Below are 15993 nucleotides of genomic sequence, written 5' to 3' on the forward strand. Positions count from 1 at the left end.
CCCTCTGGTGCCCCAGTGTCCCATGCCTGTGGTGCACTGTTCTGGCAGTGTTCCATGCCCACAGTGCTGGCCAATGTTTCATGTCCACAATGCCCTGTACTGGCAGCCCCCCGTGCCCACAGTGCCAGTTCCAAACTCACATCATCGCTAACATCCTCCCTTTCCTTTCCATCCAAACTGCTACCACGTTAATCTGAGCATTTATCTCTATCCTGCCTCAGCTACGGCATCAGCCTCCTTGCTGACCTCCCTGCTTCCAGTCTCTCCCCTTCATTGCTTACTTCATTCTGCAGCCCAGATCGTTTATCTAAAAAAAAAAAACGCTGCAGCCCGCTGCCCCGGAGACCCCACCTTCTGCAGTCCTCTCCCCCCCTCCCCGCGACCCCTCCTCTGCAGCCCCCTCCCCGCCCAGTTCCCCCCCTCTCCCCAATCCCCAGCGAGGGGAGTGGGGAGCCCCGAGAGACGCCCGAGGGCGCTGGCTACAGTCATGGATTCTAATCCCGACTCCGTCACATGTCTGCCGGGTGACCTTGGCCAAGTCACTTCACTTCTCTGGGCCTCAGTTCCCTCATCTGTAAAATGGGGATTGAGACTGTGAGCCCCATGTGGAACAGGGGACTGTGTCCATCCCGATTTGCTTGCATCCACCCCAGAGCTTAGTAATAATAATAATGGTATTTGTTAAGCGCTTACTATGTGCCAAGCTCTGTTCTAAGCGCTGGGGGTGGGGGGGTGGGGGAGAATCAATCAATCGATCAATCAATTGTATTTATTGAGCGCTTACTGTGTGCACAGCACTGTACTAAGCGCTTGGGAAGTACAAGTAGGCAACATACAGAGACAGTACTTACCCAACAGTGGGCTCACAGTCTAATCAATCAATCAATCAATCAATCATATTTATTGTGCGCTTACTGTGTGCAGAGCACTGTACTAAGCGCTTGGGAAGTACTAAGCGCTTGGGAAGTACAAGTAGGCAACATATAGAGACAGTCCTTACCCAACAGTGGGCTCACAGTCCAATCAATCAATCAATCAATTGTATTTATTGTGTGCTTACTGTGTGCAGAGCACTGTACTAAGCGCTTGGGAAGTACAAGTTGGCAACATATAGAGACAGTCCCTACCCAACAGTGGGCTCATAGTCTAAAAGAATGTGGAAATACAATACAAAAGAGGAGGAAATACACGGTCATCAGGTTGTCCCACGTGGGGCTCACAGTCTTAATCCCCATTTTGCAGATGAGGTAACCGAGGCACAGAGAAATGAAGTGGCTTGCCCAAAGCCGCACAGCTAACAAGTGGCGGGGGCGGGATTAGAACCCATGACCTCGGACTCCTAAGCCCGTGTTCTTTCCACTGAGCCACGCTGCTTAGTGCTTGGCACGTAATAAGGGCTTATCAAATCCCGCAATTATTATTATCATTATTATTATAATACGAGTGACGGCCCGCTGGGCCCCGCCTGCCCCGACATTTGGGAGCCCCCGGGTGGGCCCCGTCCCCGGCCAACTACAATTCCCAGCATGCCCCGCTGTGACCGGGAGTTAGATGCTGTAGCGTTTCCAGGGCAACCAGGAAGTGAAGCTCCCGCCGCCGAGTCCGCCGTCCAGCCACGATGCCCAGGTGCCTGCCCACCGTGCCAGGCCCCGCGCCCTGTCCTCACCCCTGCCCCCTGCCCCACCGACGACTCCCCCTCTCCATCCCCCATCTTACCTCCTTCCCTTCCCCACAGCACCTGTATATATGTATATATGTTTGTTCATATTTATTACTCTATTTATTTATTTTACTTGTACATATCTATTCTATTTATTTTATTTTGTTAGTATGGTTTTGTTCTCTGTCTCCCCCTTTTAGACTGTGAGCCCACTGTTGGGTAGGGACCGTCTCTATATGTTGCCAATTTGTACTTCCCAAGCGCTTAGTACAGTGCTCTGCACATAGTAAGCGCTCAATAAATACGATTGATGATGATGATGGTGACTGGCCGCGGGACAACTCCAAGCGGGGACCTGGGGCCCTCTTCGACAGGGTCAGGGTCCCATCCGATTCCCTTGTCTCTTGCTTAGCACAGTGCTTGGCACGTAGTTAAGCGCTTACTAAATGCCATCGTCACCACCGTCGAGCCCGTGCTTCCCAGCCCACTCATACCTGCCCGGGTTCCTTTACTCACGAGGATCCCTCGCCTGCCCCCTCCCCTGCCCCCTCCCCACCCTCCCTCACCCCTGCAGCGAAACTCTGTGGGAGATTGCCAGAGCCGAAGTGGAGAAGAAGGAGAAACCCGAAGGAGGTGGCGATGGGGAAAAGTCGGTCTTCTTCGTTGGCAGTAAGAGCGGGGTAAGGCACCCACCTTCACCCAGTGTGCCGAGAGCCAGTGTGGGGGTGTGTGGCTCTGGGGGCTGGGCAGCGCTAGGCTCCGTCTAGATCTCCATCTTGCCCTTGCCGGCCCGTTGTCCAGTGGCCCAATTAAGCTCCTCTCCAAACCTGAAATCAAAGGCCAAAACTGAGGATGGTGGAGATCGGGGAGCCGGTCCTGGGAGTGCTGAGGTTGACGAGGTTGACCCACGACCTCGGAGAGCTCAGGGGAATGTGGGAGACAGGGCCTAGACACGGCAGGTTAGGGACCGAGAGGCCAACGGTTATGGCATCAGGGAGTGGGAAGATGGAGAACCATCATCGAATGGTCTGGCTTTGATTGGTGCTGGGCAGCTGCTGTGTGCAAAGCGCAGTGCTGGGCGATTGCAGTCACTGCGGGGGCTATGGGCGATGGGAAGGTGGCAGTACATTTGCCCCATTTCCCACCCTGTGACAGGAGCCTGCCTGGGCTGGGCGCTCTGCCTCAAGGGAGACTGAATGAGGCTGGGGCTGCAGCAGGGCCTGCCTCTGGACCGATAGTTGGTCTGGATGCTGTGAACCAAGGGCTTTCCTCTTCCTCCTACTTCTCTGCCTCCTCCTTTTCTGTTTCCCCAGGGGAAGACAACCATAATCCTGAGGTGCCTTGACAGGTATGTGTGTGAAGTCTTAGCCCAGCTGCCTTTCTGGCATGGCATGGGCACTGGTACCAAGGGGTGTCTGCAGCCCTGATGGAGGCGCTCACGGCCCCCGGCACGGGGGTGCAGCGGGGAGTCCTTCCAGGGTGGCGGTGCCACGATGGGCAGCCCCAGTCTGCCCTGCAACCCAGCTGTCAGCCAGGACACCTACCTCTTTCTTGGCCTCTACCTTCCTCCCTGCCCCTCTGTCCCCTGTCCAGCTGCCCCCTGCTCACTGCCCCTCACCATCAGTCTCACCAAACTCTTTGCCCCATGAGCCCCTCTGAGCCCCACGGGCAGACTTGACTTGTCCCATTTTCACACACACACACACACACACACACACACACACACTCTCTCTCTCTCTCTCTCTCTCTCTCTCTCTCTCTCTCTCTCTCTCTCTCTCTCTCTCTTTCTCTCTCACTCTCTCGTATCCCCAGAGTTAGCAGGCACACTCAACCCCTGGTACTGATTACATGTGTGTGTGCGCGCACACACACACACACACACATGCACAACCGCACACACAGATGAATGTGTACACACAACTCCCCAGTTCTGCTTTCATCCCCAGGGGGTTCAGAGAGAGGGACAGGAGGAGGGAGCCCCTGAGGGAGGCAGGGCAGAAGCGGGCAGATGCTGGCAGGTGCTGAGGGGAGCCGAGGGGACGAATGGGAGGAGCAGGGGCTAGGGAGGTGGAAGGGGGGAGAGCGCAGGCCTTCCCAGCCTGGCCTTCCCACCCCCTTGCCCCAGCACTGGCCCCTTGGCCACATTTATACACAGACACTGTGGAATTTTGGGCTAACCTGACTTGTGCCCCAGGAGCCCTGTCTCATACCAAGCTGCCATTCTCTAGCCAAGGGCCTCCAGGGCAATGATATGGGCCTGGGCACATCCCTGAGGCATGGGCCTGTGGGGTGGCTCTGTGATGTCTCACTGTGGCACGGGGCCAGGGCATGTCATCATGAGAGGGTCTGGGGATGGGGCCCAAAGCGGGGTTCTGGGGTATGGATCTATGGGTTGTTACTGTGACCTGTGCCCATGGCATGGGCCATGGTGCCAGTTCATCTGGGGGGTGGGTGGCGGGCCAAGCCCAGCCCTGGAGGTGACAGCTGTTTTCCTGGCGCAGGGACGAGCCGGCCAGGCCGACATTGGCACTGGAGTACACCTTTGGGCGCCGGGCCCGGGGCCACAACACGGTGGGTGTCCAGCTTCCAGGGAGGCCCACGCTTGGTGCCCAGAGCTGATGGGGAGAGCAGGGCGTATGCCTAAGGCACCCAGAGGCCCCCCTGGGAGTGGCCTAAACTGGTGCCTCCACTGGCCCAGGGGAATGTCCAGTCCGGCTGCTCCCTCCCCTGACCCAGATCTGGGGAGTTGGGTGTGCCAGGCCTTGCCTGGGGGATGTGGTGCAGTTAGCACTGGGGGGAATTGAGGGACAGGTGGGCGGAGATGCACAGGTGGGTGCCCGGAGCTCCTGTGACTAGCCCCTTATCCCTTGTTGCTGGAAGGCTGCCTGCTGGGGTGGGGAGCTGGGGTGGGGGTGGGGCCGGGACAGGGCTGGCAGTGGGCAGAGCATCTCAGGGTGGGCGTGAGAGATGGCTTTCTTGATGCTGAGGGAGGTCACCGTTTTCCAGCCCAAGGACATCGCTCACTTCTGGGAACTGGGCGGGGGGACGTCCCTGCTGGACCTGTCAAGGATCCCCATCACGGCCGGCAGCCTGCGGTGAGGGCGGCGGTGCCTGCCGGCCCCCAGGAGCCGTGGTGCCCTGAGGCCAGCGGGGACCCCACAGAGCCTTCGGAACCGCCATCTCATTCTGCCCACACCAAGTCCCTGGCGCTCCCTAACCACCCCAAGCTTTGCTCCTCCGACACCAGCCTGCTCACCGGGCCTCAGTCCTGTCCTCTGCCTGCCACCCCCCCCCCCGCTTCACATCCGGCAGACTGCTGGTCTCCCCATCTTCAAACGCCTCTAAAATCCCATCACCCCCAGGAGGCCTTCCCTGCTTGATCGCTCATCTCCCCCAGCCCCTCTACTGCCTCTCAGTCCCTTCCCCGGCCCCTAAGCACTTCCCACTTATTTGCTCCCCACCTTAGCACCCATGTACATAGGTTTAAGCCTGGTAGTTTCCTCCTTTCTGTAAATTATTTTAATGTCTGCCTCCCCAGCTAGACTGGCAGTTCTTCAAGGAGAGGGACGGTGTCTCCCAACTCCAGTGTATCAAACTCTCCCAAGTGCTCTGCACACAGGTGATGCTCAGTCTATAGCATTGCTTAATGGATCGATTGAGTCCCAGAGGACAGCTCAGCGCCTGGCCCGAGCTCCCCAGAGCCATCAAGGGCAGAGCTGGGCCTGGGACCCAGGTGTCCTGACTCCCAAACCCACATTTCTTCCCCAAGGCCCCGCTGCCTCCCTGTTTGAGTCTCATCCAGAGAGCTGAAGTAGCTCCAGGCCCTGATGCTTTCTGTGAAGTGTGAGGGATTGGCTGTGTGGTGGGCGGGTGTGTGGCTGTATGGGTGTGTTGGTGTGCAGGCGTGTGACTATACGGGTACGGCGGTGTGCAGGTGTGTGACTGTGCAGGGAAGGGTGAGGTGGGAGAGGAGGGGCTGGGAGGAGGTGTGAGCAGGGGAAGACCTTACCTGAGGCCTTGGGGCGCAGGGTGAGGCCCAACTTGGCTCTGTATCTGTCTCCAGGACGTTTTCTTTAGTTCTGGTTCTGGACCTATCGCGGCCCAACGAGCTCTGGCCCACTGCGGACCACCTGCTCAGGGCCGTCAGGACCCACGTGGAGAGCCTGGGCCAGCCTGGCACCCGAGCTGCCGCCGCACCAAAGACATGGAGCCCAGTGCCCAGGGATCATCCGGTGTGTGGTCCGGCCGTAACCCCGCTCAGGTCCAGGCCATCCTTTCCCGTGCCCCAGGCCCTCCCCGCCCCAGGCCTGCCGCACCCCTCCTTGTCCCTGGGTGGGCACCCCTGATATTCTTACTGGCATTGCAGGATCGGGAGTTCATTGATCCATTCCCCATTCCCCTGGTGATCATCGGCAGCAAGTACGACGTCTTCCAGGTGAGAAGCCCGCCCGGACGGCCCTGGGTCAGCGAGTGGCAGGAACAGGAGGAAGGGAATGGGGGAAGACAGGGGAGCGGTATGCGAGAGTCTGGGGGAGGGGAAAGCGGTTGGTCACTTGGAGGAGGGCAGCAAGCCAGGGTCACTGGGAGAAGGACAATCGCTCAATCAATAGTATGTATTAAGTGCTTACTGTGTGCAGAATGCTGTACTAAATGCTTGGAAGAATACAGTTCAAAAGAGTTGGTTGACCCAACTCTTACAGTCTAGAGGGAGAGACAGAAATAAGTCAATTAGTGGTATTTATTGAGCACTTTATGTATGCAGAGCTCAGTTTAAGTGCCTGGGAGGTTTCAAGATGCCAGGGAGAGAACCTGTGTTGGGTATTCTCCCTACGGTTTGGGAGAAATGGACCAGTGGGCCATATCAGCCATCCTTCTGCAGCATTGCAGGAGGAGGCTGTAGAGAAAGTACTGTGGCCTAGTGGAAAGAGCAAAGGTTTGGGAGTAGAGGCCCTGAGTTCTAATCCTGGCTCTGCCACTTGTCTGCTGTGTGACTTCGGGCAAGTGTCTTCACTTCTCGGGACCTCAGTTTCCACAGCTATGAAATGGGGATTCAATACCTCTTCTCTCGCCTACTTAGACTGTGGGCCCCATGTGGGACAGGGACTGGGTTCAACTTGATTGTCTTGTATCTGTCCTATTGCTTAGAACGGTGCTTGGCACACAGTAAACATCTAACAAATACCATTAAAAAAGTGTTGGTAGACAAATTCCCTGCCCATAGCAGACGTTAAAATAAATAATTTATAGATATGGAGTATAGGGATACTCTCCTCACCTACATTCCCACAGCACTTATGTTCATATCCTTATAGTCTGCCAATTCCCCTATCTGTCTTTAATTTTAAGTCTGTCTACTCCTGTAGAGTGTAAGCTTGTTGTGGGCAGGGAATGTATCTACCAATTGTGTTATAGTGTACTCTCTCAAGCACCTAGTCTAGTTCTCTCTGCACAGTGCTCAATAAATAGCATTGATTAATCGATTGATAGTTGAAGCCATGGGAGCAGATGAGCTTTGTTCTCCGTATGAGAGAGAGGTATCCCGTGGCTTAGTGGAAAGAGCCCGGGCTTAGAAGTCAGAGGTCATGGGTTCTAATCCCACCTCCACCACTTGTCAGCTGTGTGACTTTGGGCAAGTCGCTTAACTTCTCTTTGCCTCACCTGATCTGTAAAATGGAGATTAAGATTGTGAGCCCCATGTGGGACAACTTCATAACCTTGTATCTTTCCCAAGCACTTAGAATAGTGCTTGGAACATAGTAAGCACTTAACAAATGCCATCGCTATTATATGGAGAATAGAAGGGGAGCCAGAACAGAGCCTTGAGGGACCCCCACCCATAGTAAGAGGGTGGAAGGCAGGGAAGGTGCCCGTGAAAGAGACTGAAAATGAACATCCAGAGAGAAAGGAGAACCAGGAGGAGATAGTGTCAATGAAGCCAAGGTTGGATAATGTTTCCAGGAGAAAGGGGTCATCCACAGCGTCCAAGACAGATGAGAAGTTGAAGAGGATTAGGATGGAGTAGAGGCTGTCAGATTTGGCAAGAAGGATGTCACCGGTGACCTAGTAGAGGGCAGTTTCCATCGAGTGAAGGGGGCGGAAACCAGATTACAGGGGGTTAAAGAGAGAATTGGAGGAGAGAAAGTAGAGGCAGCCGGTGTAGACAATTCACTGGAAGTTTGGAGAGGGAGATGGGGCAATAACTGGAGGGAACCAGTTAGGATCTAGGGAGGGTTTTTTTGAGGAAAGGGAAGACATGAGCATGTTTGAAAGCAGTGGGGAAGAAGCCCTGGAAAGTGAACAGTTGAAGATGGTGGACAGGGAGAGAAGAAGGCAGGGGCAAATGTTTAGATAAGGTGCGAAGGAATGGGGTCAGAGGTGCAGATGGAGGGGTGGATTTTGAAAGGCAGTGGGAGATCTCCTTTTGAGATACTGCTGGGAAAGATGGGAGAGTCGAAGAGGGGGTGGGAGAAAGGTGGGACTGTAGAGGACCAGGGGAGATTTTAGGGAAGCCGTCAGCAGGCCATGGTCACGGGGGGAGGAGCCACAGCCACTGTGACCACCTGATCCACTCACTGACCCCCCCAGAATCTGGACTCTGAGAAGAGGAAAGTGATCTGCAGGACCCTCCGGTTTGTGGCACATCACCATGGGGCCACGCTGATGGTGGGTTTTCACGCCGGAGGTCCTGGGGAACATGGGTGGTGCTCAGTGGAATGGAGAGGGTGCTGGGGAGGCCCGGGGAGCACAAAGGGGGGATCCCAAGAAGTATGAGGGAGATTTCTGGGGGTGCTGGAAAATGTAGGGGGTGCAGGGGGACTCCCATTTAGGAGCACCAGAACAGGACAGACTTGGGCCTCCCATATCCCAGAAGTCGGAGGTTCATCTTCCTCCTCACAGCATGGATTGTCGGATGCAGGGTATTGTGCTAAATGTTGTGTGCCCTAAATAGGGTCAGTGACAATAGTAGAACAAAGGAGTTCACGTTCTGGAGGCCTCGGGCCCAGTCTCCTCCTACTCCTCCCTTCTCCCTCCCCAGTGGGCAGAGGTTGCTCATAAATGGCGCCAACCTGCCCAGAGCTGCCTTATCGGGCCTGGTCTCGTGATGAAGAAGCCTGACCCGTCAGCCATTCTGTTCATTTCTTCAGTTCACTGGCAAATCAGAAGCGCTCCTGCTGAAAACCCGCTCGGTGATCAGCCACTTGGCATTCGGGGTCGGTGTTGATCGGAGGTAATGGAGTTGGGGGACTGGAGCCAGGGTGCCCGGGTTTTAGTCCCTCTCTGTGACTTTGGGCAAGCCACTTACCCTCTCGGAGCTCCAGTTTCCTCACCTGTACAATAATCAGGAGAGTCCTGCTCTCGCCCCCACTTGGCCGGTGAGTCCCACGTGGGATGGGGGCTGGATTCCATCCGATCATCCGGGGTCTGCCCCAGTGCCCAGCACAGAGTAAGTGCGAAGTACTTCCTGTAATAATAATGAAAGGGGCATTCTGCGAGGAGATGCTTGAGCTGCAGAATGGCAGAGTTCTCCCACGGGAGAGGAGTCCCGGGAGACGCCTTGCCACCTTCATGCTCACTCTCCCCTTGGGGCCGTATTCAGATTTCACTGCCAGAGAGGTCCTGCAGGCACCAACCCTCTAAGGGGCCCATTGCATCGCGGACCCCCCCACCCCCGGCAGTGTCTTTGCTCCCAGACCCCTTGCTGATTGTGCCACGGTCGTTTCTGAGTCTCAAGGTCTCCCAGTTGCAGGCCTTCCATGGGAGGGTGCCCAGCAGGGCCCAGGAGTTCGGGGAGACCTGTCTCAGATTCCAAGCTGGCCGGGCCTGTCAGCATCTGGATCCTGCTCTGTTTCTCTCTCTCTCTGTGTCTCTGCCTGTGATCGGACAGTAAGGCCCTGACGGTGGATCAGAACAAGCCCCTGTTCATCCCAGCTGGGCTGGACTCCTTCAGCCAGATAGGTAGCATAGCTCCCTGGGCTGGCGGGTGGGCTCGGTCTCCCGCATTTGATCATGTCCACCTGACCTCACCCTTGGTCGGTTAGCCCCATCCCCACAGCAGCTCCGAGCCACTGTCCCAGACAGACAGGCAGACCCTGGTCTAGCCTCACCTCCCTCTGGGTCCCCAGGGCCCCCACTTCCTATCTCCCCTTGAGGGTTGGGATCTGCAGGAGCTGAGGCCTGAAGGGTCCACGAGCTGGGTGAGGCCCGGGGCTTGGGGACCCACTGTCCCCTCTCCTCCTGCCCCCTCCTCACTGCTCCTGCCGCTGCCCCTCGTGAGCTGCTGCTGAGTACGGGGTCCTGCTTGGCTCAGGAGAATGACCTCATGCATCCTGTGGGAGCGCATTGGCAATCAGTCAGTCAGTGGTATTTGTTGAGCGCCGACTGTGTGCGGAGCTCTAGACTGAGAGCACTTCAAGAGTTGTCCTAGCAGCCACCTGGTGAAGGTTGGGGGTGGGGCAGAGGGAGGGATTTCACTTGGTAACCATAGCTCAAGTCCCACAGAGTTTGGCCTCTCCCAAATGCTCAGTGCAGTGCTCTGTGCAGTCATTGGTCAGTAAATACAGTTGATGGACTGACTGACCAAGTGACCGGCCGGCTGATTGACCGATTGACTGTGCAGCTGCCCTGGTTTACCAACTCTTCCATGTTCGACCCCGACGATAGGGCCACCTCCTGCCGCCGCCGGAGACGTCGGGAAGCTGCGGGTGCAGACGCCCCTGCAGCTGTGGAAGGAAGTCTACGACAAAGCCTTCCCGCTGCAGGTCGGTGGCCTGCGCTTCCCCAAGACCAGCCCCGGGGGCTCCCAGGGAGGGCTTTCCAGGGAGACTTGGGACCATGTGGGCCCTGGTCCCCACAGCCCCACCCCCCGCAGCCCCAGCTGTAGGCTTGCACTGGTGGGTGCCCTGCTCTTTTTGGACGGGGATTGGCTAGGATGGGCTGCCACCGGCCACTTGGGAGACCCAGGCCCAGACGGTGTGGGGCAGAGTCGTGGCTGGGGTCTGTGGCCCAGCCCAGCCCTTGGGGGGTTCTGGACGCTGTTCAGGCCAAAAGTGACCGCAAAGACCTCAAGGACCCAGGCCGTGACCCCCAGTATGCCGAGCGCGAAGTCGACGCCATGCGAGCTCAGAAGGACCAGGTGAGTGAAGCTGCTCAGGGTCCGTCTCTGGACCGGGAGCCGGGGGAGGTGGGGGCCAGGGCAGCTGTTGAGGAAGGGTGAGTTGTGGGGAGCCAGAGGCCTCCTAAACCCCTGCCTCCCCTAACCAGTCCACAAGCCTCAGAGAAGCAGCATGGCGTAGTAGCACAGGCCTTAAAGAGTCAGAAGGTCATGCGTTCTAATCCCACCTCCACTACTGGTCTGCTGTGACCTTGGGCAAGTCACTTCACTTCTCTGGGCCTCAGTTACCTCATCTGAAAATGGGGATGGGGACTGTGAGTTCCATGTGGGACAGGGACTGTGTCTAATCTGATTTGCTTGTATCCACCCCAGTGCTTAACACAGTTCATAGCACAGAGTAAGTGCTTAACAAATACCCAGAGGAGTGGGGCGGGGCGGGCAGGTGCCCAAAGCAGACCTGCCCAAGGAGGCAGAGCTGCTCTGCAAAGGGAGAGAGTAGAAGATGAGGGTGCTGGGCTATGGCCCGGCGCCATCCCCCTCCCTACCACCCACTGCCCACACGCCCACCCCAACTCCTGGGCTTTCAGGGCCTGAGGAAGAGCGCAGGGCTTGTCCCCATTTGGCTGCATGCTACCGCTGAAGAAGAGATGGGAGCGGGGCCAGAGACAAGTCCAGGAGTGCCGGCCCGCTGTGGGTGCCCGCTGTGGGAGTGTTGGGGGAGGGTTCTGCCAGCCTGGCTCGCGGGGAGGGTGGGGTGGGGGGCCACAGAGGCCAGGAGGCCCTCATCTGAGGGTTTCTGGCTCAGGAAGTGGGCGGATAGCGCCTTGTTATAGGGAAAGTTTATCAAGGCCGGGTGCACTCCGATTCCCTGGAGAGGGTGTCTCACCCACTGGGGAGCAGGGAAGGAGAAATCTCAGAAGAGGATGGAGTGACAGCCCCCCTCACACCTTGTGCCCCATCCGCTTACCCCTGCTTACTGAGGCCTGATGGGGCCTGGAGCCTTCAAGTGATGGGGAGGGCAGGAGCTGTCAGCCGTGGACTGTTTGTGGCTGTCTCTTGTCATTCTGCCTCTGATGGCCAGCTCGGCTTCAGCTCCCTACCGTTCCTGACCTCGTGGTTAGGTGCCCTGGTGCTTTTTCGCCCAGCGACGTTCCCACTGAATAATAATAGTAGTAATAATAATGGTACTTGTTAAGCGCCTACTATGTGTCAAGCACCGTTCTAAGCGCTGGCGTAGATACAAGTTAATTTGGTTGGACACAGTCCCTGCCCCACATGAGGCTCACACTCTTAATTCCCATTTATAGGTGAGGTAGTTGAGGCCCAGAAAAGTGAAGTGAGTTGCCCAAGGTCACACAGAAGACAAGTGGTGAGCTGGGATTGGAATCCTGGTCCTTCTGACTCTATCCTCTAGGCCATTATGCTTCCTATTGCTTGGGGGCCCAATCTCTTTAGGGGTAGGGTGGAGTGGGGGAAACAACCCAGGCCTTTCTCCCTCCTCCCAGCCAGCACCCCAGCGCTCACTCACTCACCACTGCAGCCCCAGGCCACCGTGAGTCTGGGCATGACCTGGGGCAGCAGAGTAGGCTGGCGCCAGGGGCCAGGGCTTAGCCAAGACTGGGCCGAGGAGGCCAGCTGCCCGCTTCACTGGTGTGGTGGACTGAGGACCGAAGGATAGGGAGGGAGAACAAGGCTGCCCGGCCCCACACTGCCTGGCTGCACTTTCAATGTTCCCTTGGGCGAGACACTGCAGCCAGAGCTACAGTCCGTAAACACCAGACCCTCCCCCAGGCCCCCAGCCCAGAGGGAGAGTCAAGCAGAAGCATGCCCATTCCACTCCTAGCCTGGGCAGTGGCTGGTGAGTGGAAGGCAATCTGCTACCAGTCAAAACTCACTTGTGCTGGGCAGCAGCGGCACGGGAGAGAGTCAAGGGCGGAAACTCAAGTTTGCTACACAGAAGAAAGCAATGGTAAACCACTTCCATGGTCTTACCAAGAAAACGTTGTGGATAAATGACCAGAACAATCGCAGATGGAGATGGGGCGTTCTGGGTGAGATTGGTCCATGGAGTCGCTATGGGTTGGAAATGACCCGACAGCATAAGACAAGAGGAGGTACAAGGGGAGGGGCCTGAGGGCACCCAGCCCCTGCCAGCTCTCCATGACTTAGGCTTAGTGAGCTAGTTGTCTCTCTGTGGGGCAGAGTGATCTGGTGAGGGTCTTGAGGGTTCCAGCTCGAGCACGGACCTGGGCATAGTCCGGGCCCCACGAACGGGCCGAGGCATCAGGGCCCAAGCTTTGACTCAGAGCCGGGACTCAGAGCCGTCTGGTTCTTCCGAGCCCGGCCTAGCTCCTTCCAGTGCCTGGCCTGGGGTCTAACTGGAGAACGCTGGGTGGGCCTAAGGTCTTGGTAGCGGCTGAGTGGCGCGGCTGTGTCTGTTGTAGGAGCTGGAGCAGTACAAGAGGAGCGCTGCCAAGTCCTGGAGAGAAATCAACTTGGAACCATGAGGTGTGCCCGGCCCGCTGCCTGGCCCGCGGGCAGCAGCGGCCTCTTGGTTCTTGGCCTGGTCCGAGGGCAGGCCAGGTCCCAGAGGGTGGGAAAACTGGTGGCAGCACAAACCCCAGGTGATTTTGGTTGATGGGAAACAGTTTTTACCAGTGAACTGCCTCCCGGGTGGCTTTGGATGGAATCTCTGCCCTTACCAGAGCCCAACCCCCCAACACCCACCCACCCACACAAACACATGCACACCATGCCCAACACACTCATGCACACGCACACACACATGCACACACAGAAGTTCCTGATCTTAGGGCCGCCACGTGCCTGGGCTATTTCCCCACTTGCCTTGAAGCCAGAGCTGGAAGAATCCCTGGCTCGTGGAGGTTTCCTTGTTGGTGTGGGGATTCCCTCATGGAAGTCCTGCCTCCCGTGATCTCGCCATCCATGATCACACCACCGTAGTCCCATAGCCCATAGCCTCATCACCTATAATCACACTGGCTGTGCCCTTGTTGCCCATGATCCCTTTGCCCTTGGAGTTTGGAACCGTGAGGCATGCTTGGCCCCAGGTGACTTCCTTCGGGACAAGGGGCCTGGAGGCGGGTCAACATAAGGATGGGCAGGGAAGCGCCTGTCTCCAAGCCACTGGGAAGACCTCCAACAGGGTGCCCCCCCCCCCCCCCAAGGGGTTTTGAATGGCCAACTACAGCCCTGGTCGGGGACCCTCCAGGAGCTGACGTTTCATCCCAGGGAGGGGGAGTCATTCCTGAATAAAACGTCTACTCCAGCACCCGTCTCCTTTCCTGGCCCAGTGGGTGGGGGGCTGCCAGCTAGAGGCGGGGGTTGGGGAGGGGGCATAGTGGAATCGTGGCTCAGTCACTTGGTCTGATTGCTTTGTGGGCACCTGAGTCCCTGCTGGCACCCAGTTCCTCATGGGTATGGCAGCCAGAAGGAGCTGCTCTGGGAAGGACCATTCCGCTCCTGGGCAGGGGCTGATCTTGGGAGTTGGAGGTGGGTTGGGGGCGAGGGGGCATGCAGATTCACCTGTGCGGGACAAAGGTCACTAAACACATCCTCCTCACTCCAGCAGTCTAGCTGTCCACCTCTGCCCTCCCACCCGCTGTCTCGTCCAGCAAACGCCCGCTCAGTTGGTCAGATGAAGAGATACTCGGTGATAGAAGTGTGAGAAGATATCACAGGTTTCCTTCCAACAGACTCACTGATGGAGTTTGAAATAATCATGTCCTCATGCTCCGGACCTGGGATAAAATGGCCCAACCCCGGCCTGCCTCAACCCCACCTTCACTATCCTACCTGGTTGGCACAGAAACACTCCCAAGCCACTGGGGCCCGGGAAAAACTTGTGACCTTCTCCGGGCTGCCCTTCCGAGGGAGCCAGGAGGAAGCAGGGAAAGTTGGGAGGGGGTCTGGTGGGGGCCGGAGAAGGCTGCATCCTCCAAGAGGAAGGCAGGGATGACGGGCTACCTGCCGGGCTCCCCAGTGCTGTGGCCTCGGAGGCCAGAGGGTGACCAGAGACACACATCTCCCAGAGTTCGTGGGGAAACTAGGCCAGGGTGATGTACCCAGGGAGGAGGAGGGGGGCAGGGGCAGCAGCGACTGCCATCCAGCCCACACCCTCTCACCTCCTGGACATCTCTTCAAGGATATCCTGCTGGCGTGTCTAAACCCAAAATTCTTCCTTCCCAAGCCCACTCCTCCAAACTTTCCCAAAACTTTCCCCATCCCAGAATCCCACAACTTTGGTGTCATCCTAGACTCCAGTGAACCTACTGAATCCTGCCAGTTCTTCCTCTGAAAGTTTTCCCATTTCCATCCCTCCCTCTCCACCCTCGCAGCCGATTCCCTGGTTCAGTCACTCATCCTATCACTATTGGTCTCTCAACTCAGCCTCCTCACTGGTCTCCCTGCCTCCAGCCTCTCCCCGCTTCGGTCCATCTTTCACAAATGCTGCCTGGGTCGCCTTCCTGCAATGTTGCTCAGTATACATCTCCCCTCAACCCAAACCCTCCAACTCACCAACCCGCACATCAAGCAAAGACTCCTGACTGTTGTCTGCGGCCGACTCTCTCCACCTTAATCAATCAATTGTATTTATTGAGCACTTCCTGTGTACTAAACGCTTGGGAGAGTACAATATACCAGAGTTAGTAGAATGTCCCCTGTCCACCATGGCACCTTAGTTATCTACTTGTCCTCCCCCCTCCTCCTCTGCTGCCATTCTTTGCTCTCCTCCTCACCTCACCCCTCTTTTCTTCCCAGGCTCCCTCATCCTGGAACTCCTTCCCCACCCACATCCTTCTGGACAAGCAGGGAATGAGCCCCAGGCTTCTGTTGTACTTTCCCAAGTGTTTAGTAGAGTATGTTGCACAGAGCGTGCATTCAGTACACCCCATTACTAAAGCGCTCTTCCATTTCCTGAGGCCTGCCGTGAGGGCAAACCCCTTGGAAGGATGAAGAAAAGGGTCCTCATCAACACATCCCTAGTCATTTTCTGATCATCAAGTCCACCAAAGCCCATCTGAACTGGCTCCCTTAACCAAGGCCTGTTGGAGCAGTGAACTGCAGCTCTGCCCCAGGCTCGGCTTGGAGGGTAGGCAGTTCATCAGTAAGTCCGTAGAATTTACCGAACCCCTACTTAGCGCAGAACACTGGGCCGAGCACTGGGAGATTACTGTAGGCTTGGCAGACATGACTGCTG

The 15993-nt window shown here is 57.0% G+C and overlaps 1 protein-coding gene across 1 annotated transcript; it reads left to right on the top strand.

The window, feature by feature from the left end:
- The first annotated feature begins 1575 nt into the window (after positions 1-1575).
- Positions 1576-14054, top strand: DYNC2LI1 (dynein cytoplasmic 2 light intermediate chain 1). Its single transcript, XM_038751784.1, has 13 exons — positions 1576-1626; positions 2235-2340; positions 2974-3008; positions 4162-4231; positions 4667-4755; positions 5724-5892; positions 6027-6095; positions 8246-8323; positions 8806-8888; positions 9546-9616; positions 10322-10419; positions 10701-10793; positions 13217-14054. Exons 1-13 carry the CDS (start codon positions 1619-1621, stop codon positions 13277-13279), a joined length of 1032 nt encoding a protein of 343 aa, XP_038607712.1. The 5' UTR covers positions 1576-1618; the 3' UTR covers positions 13280-14054.
- Positions 14055-15993: the final 1939 nt, after the last annotated feature.

Source organism: Tachyglossus aculeatus, chromosome 9 (genome assembly GCF_015852505.1).
Source record: "Tachyglossus aculeatus isolate mTacAcu1 chromosome 9, mTacAcu1.pri, whole genome shotgun sequence".
NCBI lineage: Eukaryota > Metazoa > Chordata > Mammalia > Monotremata > Tachyglossidae > Tachyglossus > Tachyglossus aculeatus.